We start from the raw sequence: 13433 nt of genomic DNA, 5'->3' as shown, positions 1-13433 counted from the left end.
CAAACAGGACACTAATAATATTGTATCTGAACATTACATGTTTGATCTTCCTACTCATCAGCATTAACATACATTTTTCCACATTTAGGGCTGGCTGCCATTCATCACACCAACTGGAAATTTTGTCCAAGTCATCTTGCATCTTCCTACAGTTACTCAACTGTGACACCTTACCGCACACCGTGGTATTATCATCAAACAACCGCAAATTGCTGACCACTCTTTCTGCCAAATCATTTACGCATGTAGAGAACAACAGCGGTCCTGTTACACTTCCCTGATGCACTTCTCATGATACCCTTGTCTCCAATGAACACTCACCGTTGAGGACAACATACTGGGCTCTATTGCTTAAGAAGTCATCAAGCCACTCATATACCTGCAAACTTATTCCATATGCTGATACCTTCGTTAATACCCTGTGATGGGGCACCATGTCAAATGCTTTTTGGAAATATAGAAATATGGAATCTGCCTGTTGCCCTTCATCCATAGTTCGCTGTATATCATGTGAGAAAAAGGCAAGCTGAGTTTCGCATAAGCATTGCTTTCTAAAAGCATGCTGATTTGTGGACATAAGCTTCTCAGTCTCAAGAAAATTTATTATATTCAAACTGAGAATATGTTGAAGGATTCTGCAGCAAACAGAAGTTAGGGATATTGGTCTGTAATTTTGCGAGTCTTCACTTGGGACTTTGTGCTGAGCAAGAGATTCATGATAAATGCAGGCTAGGTTAGAGTCCAAAAAGGCAAGCTGAGTTTCGCATAAGCATTGCTTTCTAAAAGCATGCTGATTTGTGGACATAAGCTTCTCAGTCTCAAGAAAATTTATTATATTCAAACTGAGAATATGTTGAAGGATTCTGCAGCAAACAGAAGTTAGGGATATTGGTCTGTAATTTTGCGAGTCTTCACTTGGGACTTTGTGCTGAGCAAGAGATTCATGATAAATGCAGGCTAGGTTAGAGTCCAATGCCGTAGAGTACTCTTTGTAAAACTGAATTGGGCTTCCATCCAAACCTGGTGATTTATTTGCTTCCAAACCTTTCAGTTGTTTCTCTACACCAGGGATGTTTATTACTATGCCTTCCATACAAGAACCTGTCTGATGCTCAAATGATGGTATGTTTGTACTATTCTCCTGCGTGAATGATTCCTGAATGTGAAATTTAAAACTTCGGCTTTCATTTTGCCATCTTCAACTGCCATCCAGACTGGCTGGTCAACAAATACCTGAATGGAAGACTTAGACCCACTAAGTGATTTTACATAAGACCAGAATTTTCTTGGGTTGTTTGCCAGATCTTTTGCTAAGGTGTGTTGATGATAGCTGTTGTATGCTTTGTGCATAGATCTTTCTGCAGACGCACAAATTTCTGCAACCTTCAGTTGTCCTCGTTTGTTCGTTTCCTTTTGAACTGAGAGTGCAATTGCCTCTGCTTCCTCTGCATCCTCCAAATTTTGTTATTAAACCGTGGTGGGTCTGTTCCATCCTTTATCCACTTACTAGACATAACTCCCCAGACCACAATTTACAAGCCGCTTAAACTTTGGCAATAATACCTCTACACAGATCTTACTGGAACTAAGTGATGCCAGTTCACTGTCTAAGTAAGATATCAATATCTACTAATCTGCTATATCTAGCAGAGCCTTCTTGACCGATTTATTAATCATAGTTGCTATGATGACATCATGATCGCTAATCTCCATTTCTATATTGACATTGTTGATAAGCACCAGCGTATTTGTAGCTACAAGGTCTAAAATATTTCCATTGTGTGTGGGCTGCTGAGCTAGCTGCTGAAGACAGTTGTCAGAAAACTTATTCAAAAGTATTTCTCAAGACTATTTGTCTGTACCCCCCACAGTGAATCCATAGACATCCCCATCTATACTCGGTAGGTCAAAGTTGTCCCCAACTAGTATCGCATGATCTGGATATCTATGCACTATTGACAGAAGACTTTCTTTGAATGACTCTAGAACTGTCACAACAGAATCGGGTGGCCGGTAAAAACATCCAACAATTAACTTGGTTTCACCTGCACCCATTATATGCGACCAAATGACTTCACTGTCACACTCAACTTTGACCTCACTAGAGACAATATTTTTGTCAGCTGTGATGAACACTCCTCCTCCTATGGCCTGTTATCTGCCTTTCCAATATATGTTCCACAACTCACTGTATACCTCAAAGCTTTCCACTTCTTCTTGCTAACAAGGAGATGCATTACAGTGGACAGCTGCAGTGTATGTTGCTCCTTTGTTTCCTTTAGTACTACTCGTTTTTCTTGTTATTTTGTCTTTCTTTAAACATTTTAAACATTTTTTTCTTTAACATTTAGTGAAATGGGGCATTATCAGATTTATGTACTGAGACAAGGGGCTGGTAAGATTATCTGTGGACATAGACGTCAAAGTGTGAATTAATATGACAACGAAAACAATCAACTTTTGACAGTATAATGTAATTGAATAGATAAAATATCTACTCACCATGCAGTGGCAGAACACACATATAAAAGAAAGTTATGATTAGGCAAGGTTTCAGAGCCAGTGGCTCCCTCTTTAGACTGAAGGGTTGAAGGGGAAGCAAGAGGGGTGAAGCAAAAGTACTGGATAGATCTAGGAAAAGGGGTAGAGTTTGGAAAAGTCACTCAGAACCTCGGGTCAGGGGAGACTTACGGTACAGGATGAGAAGAGAAGACTGGTTGTTAGGGACTGGATCGGACAAGATTTGAAAACCTGAGAGCTTAGAGATAGAACGCAGGGTAATACGCAAGGTAGAGCTTACTGCTAAAACAATGTGTATGAGTTAATAAGCGTAAGAAGCTAAGTGCATTGTACATAACGTAGGTGTGAGAGGATGGTGAAAAATAGACAGGTAAGAAAATGAAAGATGTAGAAAACTGAAATGAAGCAAAGAAAGCAGTAGTTACTGTAAAGAAATGCTAAGATGGAAGAAATTAACGTAAATTGAGGCCAGGTGGATGGCAAGAATCAAGGCTATGTTGTAGCTCTAGTTCTCATCTGTGGAGTTTTGAGAAACTGGTGTCTGGAGGTAGAATCCATATGGCACATGAGGTGAAACAGGCACCAACGTCACGTTTGTCATATTGTAGAGCATGCTTTGCAACAGGATATCGTATGTTGCCAATATATACCCTCTACCTATGCCCATTCATCCTTACTGATAATGTGGTGGTAATCATGCTGATGTAGAAGGCCAAACAATGTTTGCATGATGGCTGGTATATGATGTGTTGTTTCACAGGTGGCCCTCCCTTTGATAGTATATGTTTTCCTGTTACAGGGCTGCTATAGGTATCGGTAGGAGGGTGCATAGGGCAACTCTTGCAGCAGGGATGGTCACAGGGGTAGGAGCCGTAGGGTAGGGAGATGGGTGTAGGAGGAGGGTAAGGTCTGACAAGAATATTGCGGGGAATGGGAGGCTGACAAAAAGCTACTCTAGGTGTGGTGGGCAAAATCTCAGACAGAATGGGCCTCATTTCAGGCCATGATTTTAGGAAGTCATGGCCTTGTCGAAGTAGCTGATTAATATATTCCAGACCAGAATAATACTGAGTGACCAGTGGTGTGCTCTGAAGTTGTTTTTTTGAAGGGATCAGTAGTACCAGCATCGCATGTGATGGCCCAGGAAACCTACTTTTGAGTTAGGCTGGTGGGGTAATTACGTCCAGGGAAGGCTGAGGTGAGAATGGTTGTGTATCAATGTGAAGAGTCTGCACCCTAACAAATACATTTGCCTCAAATGCCAAGGCTATGTGGAAGGGAACGTTTGACGTGGAAAGGATGGCAACTGTCAAAATGTAAGCCCAGTTTTTTGTTAGTAGGTTTAATGTGGACAGAGGTGTGTAGCTGGGCTTTGATGAAGGCAAAATTAACATCAAGGAAAGTGGCAGGGGATTCAGAATAGGACCATGTGAAATATAATTGGGAGAAGGTATTCAGAGATTCCAGGAATTTTAACAGGTCAGCCTCACCATGAGTCCGTATGGTAAAGATGTCATCAATGTATCTAAACCAAACCAGGATATAAAGACTTATGAATCCCAAGAAAGCCCCCTCCAAGCAACCCATGAAAAGGTTTGCATAGGAAGGCGTCGTCCTTGTTGCCATTGCCATAGCCCTGATTTGTTTGTAGGCCTGCCCCTCAAAGGTGAATTAGTTGTTGGTAAGTATAAAGTTGATTAAGGTGAGTAGGAAGGGTGTCATAGTTTTGGAATCAGATGGGTGCTGAAATGCTCAGCAGCAGGCAGACCAAGTACATGGGGTATGTTAGTATAGAGAGAGATGGCATCAATGTTGACAAACAAGGTGTGTGATGAGAGTGGGACAGACCCATATTTCAAACAATCAAGTAAATGCTTGGTGTCTTTAATGTAGGAAGGAACTCTTTGTGCTAGGGGTTGTAGGTGTTGAGCAGCTAAGGCAGATATACATTTGGTGGGTGCTTTGAAGCCAGCAGCTGTAGGACGGACAGATTGGTTGGGTTTGTGGATCCTAGAAAGAACGTAAAAGGTGGGGCGCATGGTTTTGGTGGGGGTGAGAAGTTCTATGGATTGATGTGTTAGTCCTTGTGAGGGACCTGATGTTTTAAGGAGGAACTGCAGGTAATTTGAATCACAGGGATGGGATCTTAATGGTAGATGCTGTATGTAGAGGTGTCGGACAGCTGGCGTAGACCTTCACTAACATACTCCTTTCGATCAAGTAACACAGTGGCAGATTCTTTGTCAGCTGGGAGGATAATCATGACCTTGGTGCCTGTTTCACAACATGCGCTATCTGGATTCTTCCCCCAGACACCAGTTTATCAGAACTCCACAGGTGGGAACTAGCGCTACAACATGTCCTTGGTCCTCACCTTTCACCGGGCCTTAATTTATGTTAATTTCTTCTGTCTCGGCATTTCTTCACAGTAACTACTCCTTTCTTCAGTCCATTTTAGCTTTCTGCACCTTTCACTTTCTTACCTGTCTTATTTTTTGCCGTCCCCTTGCTAGCTCTGTTAATGTGCAATGCACTTAGCTTCTCACATTTATTAACTCATACACAATGTTTTAGCAGTAAGCTCTGCCTTGTATATTACCCTGTCTTCCACCTTTAAGCTCTCAGGTTTCCAAATCTCAGCGGGTGCAGTCCCCAACAATCAGTCTTTCCTTCCCATCCCGTCCGGTAAGTTCCCCTGACATGGGGTTCTGGGTGACTTTTCCAAACTCTATCCCTTTTCTTAGACTTCTCCGATCCTTTTGCTTCAACCCTCTTGCGTCCCCCACAACCCTTCGCCCTGAAGAAGGAGCCACTGGCTCTGAAACCTTGCCACCACTTGGTGAGTAGATTTTTCCCTATCCAGTTACATTTTAAAGTGTGAATGGAATACACCTACACTACACTAAATGTTATTTTTATCTAGTGACTTGGTGACTGCATGCCACGGATAGTCTAATTGTGGTACTTTGCACTGAAACCAGTAGCCAGTAGCCTGAATAAGCAGTGCAACAATGTACTACAGCAAATCATTTTCTCTGATTGTGTTGGTCACTGTTCCTACTGACAGTTTGTCAGAAATGTGTGGAAGTATATGTTTCAATTTTTATCTGTACCAGCCTTTTTAATAAACCTTTCTTTTGTGTTATTTAAGCAGTCCTTCAATGTGTAGTATGTATTGTGTAAGAGATATGCTTTAACAGTCTTATTAAACATATTGATTTTAATTATCTTATTCATTTCTATAAGCTGTTTATTCCAGGAGATTCCCAGAAAATACTGTTTTGAGCAGTTTGTTTATATTTTCCTGCTACATGTAAATTAACTCTAGTTCTTGTTCCATGGTAATATTATGATTGCTACTAAATTAATATTATGGTTGCTACTCACCATATAGTGGAGATGTTGAGTTGTAGACAGGCACAACAAAAAGACTACAGAATATGAAAGCTTATGGCCAGAAGGCCTTGTTACAAAATAGGCAAAACACACACACACACACACACACACACATGACCACTGTCTCTGGCTGCTGAGGCCATGTTCCATGATAGTTAACAGAGCTGGCAGTGTAATAGTTACTGATGTTCTTTCTTAATGCATTAGTAGATGTACTTGGATAGAATCCCCAACTATTTGTGGAAATTTTTTGCAGTAAGTCTGGTTATTGTTTTCATTATTGTTCCTATGAATCATTTTTGTAGTCGATCCCTGAAAATTGTTACTGTAGCTAAGGACTGAATCTTCATAGGAATAGTATATAATACTGAGACTCATGCTTTTAAATACTGGTTACAGGACTCTAAAGACATGTTTTACCATAAACAATGGATATTATAGTTAATAGTTAATACTATGTCATAAGTGCAACTGCATATCTTTGTTTTTCTCCATTCCAGATTTGGAAAGAAATACAGATGCCTCCACAGACTGACTCATGATGTTACTTTAGTGCGTAGTTGCATATAACTTGTTTTCCCATCATATATGTAATACATATAATGTGAATAAGACGGTCCATGATGGAATAATGACAGTATTATGATAGACTGCTACACACCATACGGTGGAGATGCTGAGTCACAGATAAGCAACAAGAAAAATACTGTCAAACAAGTAAGCTTTTGGCCAAAAAGGCCATCTTCAGAATTAGTGGAAGCATACAGGGACAACGAGATGGAGAGAGGGTAGGTGAGCTAAGTGCAGTCAGGAGGGCAGTGGGGGGGATGGGGGGGGGGGACGAAAAGGGAGAGAAGAAATGGAGCTGTGGGTGCATTGCTGGAATTGAGGGCTGTGTAGTGCTGGAGTGGGAACAAGAAAGGAGAGAGATGGGTGTAGGACAATGACTAACAAACTTTGAGGCCAGAAGAGTTACTGGAATGTAGGAAATGTTGGAGGGAGATTTCTCACCTGTGCAGTTCAGAAAAGCTGGTGTTGGCAGGAAGGATGAAGATGGCACAGGATGTGAAGCAGTCATTTTAATAAAGAATGTTGTGTTGGACAGTGTGCTCAGCAACTGGGTGTCCAGCTGTTCCTTTGCCACAGTTTGTCAGTGGACATTCATGTGGTCAGGTCTATTACAGGGATATGAGCCATGAGCCGTGAAGCAAGGAGCTGGGAGCAGGGGTTGTTATGGGATGGACAAGGGTATTGTGTAGGTTCAGTGAGTGGTGGAATACCACTGTGTGAGGTTTGGGAAGGATAGTGGATAGGACATTATTCATTTCACGGCATGACAAGAGTTAGTCGAAACCCTGACGGAGAATGTGATTCAGTTGCTCCAGTCCTGGGTGGTACTGAGTCATGAGGGGAATGCTCCTCTATGCCTGGAGTGTGGGACTTTGGGAGGTAGGGGATAAGAGAAGGCACAGGAGATCTTTCAGTGCACCAGCAGTCCTTTTACGTCTCTCCTTTTCCACTGCTCCTTCCCTCCTGCCATCCATCTAACCTCCTGATTCCATCTAGCTGCCCTATCCTCTCTTCACCTTGTCCCTGTATGCTTTCACAAGCAGCACTTTACCATCCTCTATTCCTACCCTGCTGTCCTGTCCCCTCCATAACACAGCCTCCTCCTTAGTCCCACCATCCAGACTGCTCCTCCCATCATGTGCTGCTGCTCACAGTCTGGCCTCAGCAGCCAGAGACTGTTGTCATGATTGTGTGAGTTGCATTCGTGTGTGTGTGTGTGTGTGTGTGTGTGTGTGTGTGTGTGTGTGTGTGTGTTGTCTTCTAATTCTGACGAAGGCCTTTTTGGCTGAAAGCTCGCTTGTTTGACCCTCTTTTTGTTGTTGCCTATCTGTGACTCACCATCTCCGCTGTATGGTGAGTAGCAGTTTTTCCTTTCATGTTATTGTTATGGATATGACTGTCTTGATTCTCACAGTCTTTTTCTTTCCAAATAACGGGGATTCCTATTTTTTTCACTGCTAAACTGTTGCTGTGTTATGGTGCAAACAAAGAAGTTTTGCATTTGTTGTTAATAGAAGATGAAAGCATTGCTTACGTGAAGCTCAGCTTGCCCTTTTCTGACATGATATCCTGTGAACTATAGATGAAGGGCAGCAGGCAGATTCCTTATTCGTAGATTTCTGAAAAGTGTTTGACACGGTGCCCCACTGCAAACTGGTAAGGAAGGTACAAGTATATGGAATAGATTCCCAGATATGTGAGTGGTTCGAAGGCTTCTTAGTTAATAGAACCTAGTATGTTTTCCATGACAGTGAGCACTCATCAGAGACACGAGTACCATCAGGAGTGCCCCAGGGGAGTGTGGTGTGGTGTTTTCAGTATAAATAAATGATCTGATGGACACAATGAGCAGCACTCAGAAGCTTTTTGCTGATGATGCTGTGGTGTATTGAAAGATACCATTTTTGAGTGCCTGAAGGAGAATACAAGATGACATAGACAAAACTTCCAGTTGGTGTGATGAATTGCAGCTACGTCTAAACATAGAAAAATGTAAGTTAACGTAAATGAGCAGGAAAAACAATCATGTAGTGTTTGAGTACACCATTAGTAGTGTTCTGCTTCATACAGTCACATCAATTAGTTAGGCAAACATTTCAAAACGATATGAAATGGAATGAGCATGTAAGGATTGTAGTAGGGAAAGTGAATGATCATTTTTGGTCAATTAGGAGAAATTTTAGGGAGGTTTGGTCTATCTGTAAATGAGACCATGTGTAGAGCACTACTGTGACCCGTTCTTGAATATTGCTCAAGTGTTTGGGATCCCCACCATGTCAGATTAAAAGAAGACATCAAAGCAATTCATAGGTGCGCTGCCAGATTTGTTATCAATAGGTTCGATCAACATGCAAGTTACTCAAAAAAATGTGAATCCCTGGAGGGAAGACAGCATTCTTTTCAAGAAACACTATTGGGCAAATTTAGAGAACAGGCATTTGAAGCTGAATGCAGAACAATTCTTCTGCTACCAATCTACATTTCACATAAAGACCACCAAGATAAGATAAGAGAAATTGGGGCTTGTACAGAGGCATACAGATAGCTGCTTTTGCCTCACTCTGTTTGCAAACATAATGGGGAAGAAATGATTAGTAGTGGTACAGTGTATGTTCCACCATGCACCATACTGGCTTGCGGAATATGAATGTGTATGTAGATTTAAAAGAAGAGTAAGCTTCGTGCAGCAGATGGGAAACAAAGCTATATGGCTGGGTCTTGTCACACACACACACACACACACACACACACACACACACACAGTGAGAGAGCGAGTGCAATTTTGTGAGAAGAAGGAAACTCTTTGTTTCTTCAGATGTACTGGAATACCTCCACTTTATTTTCCAATGTGTTTATTGGTCAAGGTTATACCCAGTAAGGGGCAGCAAAAGTCAGTACATTGTACTATAGAATCATATTGGTAGTTTGTATCTTTAGTATGTTTGGTTAGTAATGAACACTTTTTTTATAGTTTTGTGTTTCATTTTATAAGTAATTATATTTGTCCTTGAAACTAAAAAAATGAGTTGCTTCCCCTTTCTCACCCTCAGCACTGTGCCCCTTTGCTCAGATCCTGGGTATACACTAGACTAAATCCATTTTAGATAAATTGTGGTTTACACAGCCTCAACACAAGACACAAAAACTAGTTCCATGTAAGCTTTACTTCCTTGTCAGGAGTTTAGAGTGGGTTGTCTTAGTGTAAATGCTATTAACAAACTATCTGTAGACATAAGGCAAACAAAGAAAAGGTAATTTTGTATTTTAATTATATTGTGATCATTTTTACCTCTTTCCAGATGAGAAATGTTAAGAAGTTGTTAGAAATATGAATACTTACAGATTTTGAAAAATATTAGGACATTTGTGCATACTGACCATGAGTAATTCAAATTTGGAGAAAGCAGCTACCAGCATACTTTGTCGTGCTGTTGAGCTAGATGAGAAGCATCGTTTCACTGAAGCACTGGTTTGTTACCAGGAGGGTCTACAACTTCTGGTGAATTTTCTCAAAAGTAAGTTCTTTGAAAAGAGAGTCAGCATGAGAAAAAATTCAATATGCCTACGTGCTAGTTAATCTTTCTTTATGAGCTTATTAACTGATTATTGGCATTGTGTTAACTGATTATTGGCATTGCCTCCTTACTTATTCATCCCAGTCTTCTATTAGACAGGAAAAAGAATCAGATCTATCTATAGTGTAAAAACAAATTTATTTTATTGACTTGTTTTTGGAAGTATGAATGCAGTACACAGAAAATAAGTCTTTGCAAGTTCACCATAATATTAACTTAACCCACTAGTTGAGTAGTGTCTTCTCCAAGAGTGAAAATAAATTGATTTGTGGGTGAACTTACCACTGAGCAAGTAACATAAAGTTAATTTGATGAGACTGGGTCCAACAAATTTTATTGGTGCCAATCACAATTTTGACTAATTGACATTATCAGGTTATACCTGCCTGACAAAAAGTGTGAAACACCCAGAAGCGTTGTCAGATGTCAATGGACCTTTGTTCACATACACACCATCAGTGGATATGTAAATGATTAGATCTGCAATTCTCTGTGCCACATAGAATAGCTACCAGAATGAATTAGTGTAGTTCATTTTTAGTGTTGTTACCAGACCAGTGTCAGACATTGAATGATTGCTGTTAAGGACACACAGATGCTGCGTACGCACGAGACAGCATTGTTGCCACCTGACTTAGTATGAAAGGGACTTCATTCTGGGTCTCCATATGGCCTGCTGGTCAAATCGTGCAGTATCCAGATTTATGCGGTATTCGGATGTGACAGTGGCTCGACGTTGGACAACATGGAAACATGAGGGCAGCCACACTCCTCATCATGGATCTGGCCAACCACATCTGACTGCTACAAGGGAGGACTGCCATATTGTGCACTAAACATATTGTTACTCTTTCACAAATGTGCCTGCCATCTGAGAACAATTAATGGACTCCCTGCAATATTCTGTATCATCCCACACAATTAATCGGAGACTTAACAGCAATCAGACTAGGGAATTACTATCCCATGCATAGGCTGCTGTGAACACCACAAGACAAACAGTTGCATTTTTAGTGGTGCTGTGATGGGGAAGCATGGACTGCTGATGAATGGCATCGCACTATATTAAGTATGAATCATGGTTCTGCACTAGCCCAAATGGCAGCACGTGTGGTGGTGACATGGGGAGAGGTCCCATTCTTCAAATGTTTTAGAGAACCACAGTGGTGTTACACCTGGGGTCATGGTGTTGGGAGCAATCGGGTCATGGTTGGTAGTGATGAAGGCACAATTGTACGTCAAGAATATTCAGGATCCCAATTTGTTACCTCTCATGCAGCAGTACTGTGGTGCCATTTTTCAACAGAATAGTGATCACCTTCACACGGCATGTGTCTCTATGAACTGTGTGTGTGATGTTAAAGCACTCTCATGGGCAGCCAAGATCCCCAGAATATTTGTGGAACCAGCTCAGACATCAACTCCATCCCAATGCTATGTCCAGGATATCAAGAATCGGTGCATGCGTCTGGCCCAGAGAGGGTGCAGTGTCATAGTGCTAAATGGGTTCATATTGCCAACTCATTGTAAATTTGACTCGCTGAAATAAAATCACATTCCCTCTCAATCCATGAAGTTTCATTTTGTTGCCTCCCGCCTTCTGGGGTGTTTTTGCCATTCAACCACAAAAGTTCTCTCACACTACAAAACTAATGGACTGCCCTTATGAGTTGCTTATCATGATCCAGAGTGGAAATCTCACATGAAATTGCACTCTCTTAAGCTAAATTGAGAGAGTTTGCACTCTTTTAAGCAAAAATGAGAGAGTTGTCTGAATTAATGGGATAGGAACTGAAACTCAACCCCTCATTTTCTTGTTGCGATGATCACTGCAATTGCATCGTGCAGCATCGTCTTTACACCTGACCTTTAGCTGCCGCAAAGTTTTGGTGTGTCAAGGTTATGAGAGATGACACTTTAAATTGAAGTTATAGTGACAACTGAGCTAGATTAAATGCATTTAGGAACCCTGATGGGCAGTTTTTGCTGGTCAGCTTCCACCCCAAGAGTAGTGTCATCAGTCAGCCTAGCAGCTCAGTGCCAATAAGAATAGAGACTGTCATACCCTGTATTTACTGTATCGTCTTCTCAGTCATTACACTCCTTCCAGTTTATCTTAAAACCTTACTCTACTATTTGAATGTCACACCAGAAATACTTGTTCCCAACAAAGTAAAATCTTCTTTGTACAACTACACAGCACTACCATGTTCTGTCAATCATTTTCTATATCAGGAACCTGACTTTCAACAAATCTTCATCAAAATATGAGAGAAATTAAAATCCTTTCAAACTTCAAAAGGCAGCTAAGAGCCCACCTTCTATCACAATAGTGATCTCTTCTTGCAGCTCAATCTCATCATTCCGCTCTCCCCCACCACTTTTCCCTCCCCTTGTCTACAGAGCTCGCTGTTGGAATTCTTTCTTTCCTATCAACCATTATCACTTTCATTTCAGTCCTCTCCTCTTTCATTATCCCTTCCATTTCTTCTAATAGCAAACAAGGCTTCAGAAGTGCTAAATTAAGCATCAGTATCATTCTCAAGCCCTCCATTGTTTATTATTATTATTACTAATATTTTTATTACTGCAGATTATTGCTTTTGTTAATAGTGCAAATTATTATTGTTGAGTTTGTTGTGTAGTAAGTAGTTAATATGCATAATTCCTCTATTATTGTATCATCATTATTAGTGTTATTATTATTTTTTTTTTTATTATTGTGATTGTTATGTAATATTTTTTGTATGTGTTGTTCCTGGTCAGATGTAAGAGAGGACCTAAGGCCTTAATCTGGTCATGCTGAATACACTACAAAAAAAAAAAAAAAAAAAATAAAGATGATCTTCCATCATTTTTACATGTCGCTCACCACCATTGTCACCACCAAAACCAACACCAAGAATTCCCTTACAGTTTTTAGTAGTGTCTCATCTGAATAGTACTCTTTTTTTTTCAGGTACTAAGTTACGTGTACCAAGTTCAGTTGAAAGTGCTCCATAATTCACACTTAGATAAATGCTCTCCATGCCTGTGTCATCTGATAAGACATATATGCCCCTTCCTCCTTCTCCACACCATCCGTTCTGGATCATGCTGAATGGCACGTACCTAGGCAAACTCTGCCAGTCTTGCTCTGATACAGGTTTGGCAAACCCAAAGTTCCCAAACTGAGGAGCAGGTGGTGCCTTCAGTCTTCTACAACTTTAAGCTCTGAGCATGTTATGGTGACCACGGTTACAACATATAATTTTCTGACCGCACCAGTGCTATTGTATACATGAGTGTTGCTACTAGCGTCAGGAAGTTTTAATTCAGCCTGGTGATGATGCGCTAGGCTCATGCTAATCCTCCTAAACAGATTGTTCCTGG

General features: G+C 40.8%; 1 protein-coding gene across 6 annotated transcripts in view; it reads left to right on the top strand.

Annotated features, from left to right (window-relative positions):
* LOC124805212 (MIT domain-containing protein 1-like) overlaps positions 1 to 13433 on the top strand; it is a 115282-nt gene that overhangs the window by 26204 nt on the left and 75645 nt on the right. For all 6 annotated transcript variants that reach the window (XM_047265715.1, XM_047265712.1, XM_047265711.1 and 3 more), the window contains one exon: positions 9786 to 10001. In XM_047265715.1, the coding sequence (XP_047121671.1) occupies positions 9866 to 10001 (136 nt within the window). In that variant the 5' untranslated portion in view covers positions 9786 to 9865. The remainder of the gene's footprint in view (positions 1 to 9785; positions 10002 to 13433) is intronic.

The sequence above is a fragment of the Schistocerca piceifrons genome, chromosome 7 (genome assembly GCF_021461385.2).
Source record: "Schistocerca piceifrons isolate TAMUIC-IGC-003096 chromosome 7, iqSchPice1.1, whole genome shotgun sequence".
Lineage (NCBI taxonomy): Eukaryota > Metazoa > Arthropoda > Insecta > Orthoptera > Acrididae > Schistocerca > Schistocerca piceifrons.
Note: the sequence above shows the minus strand (reverse complement) of the source record. Positions and strands in the feature narration are given on the sequence as shown.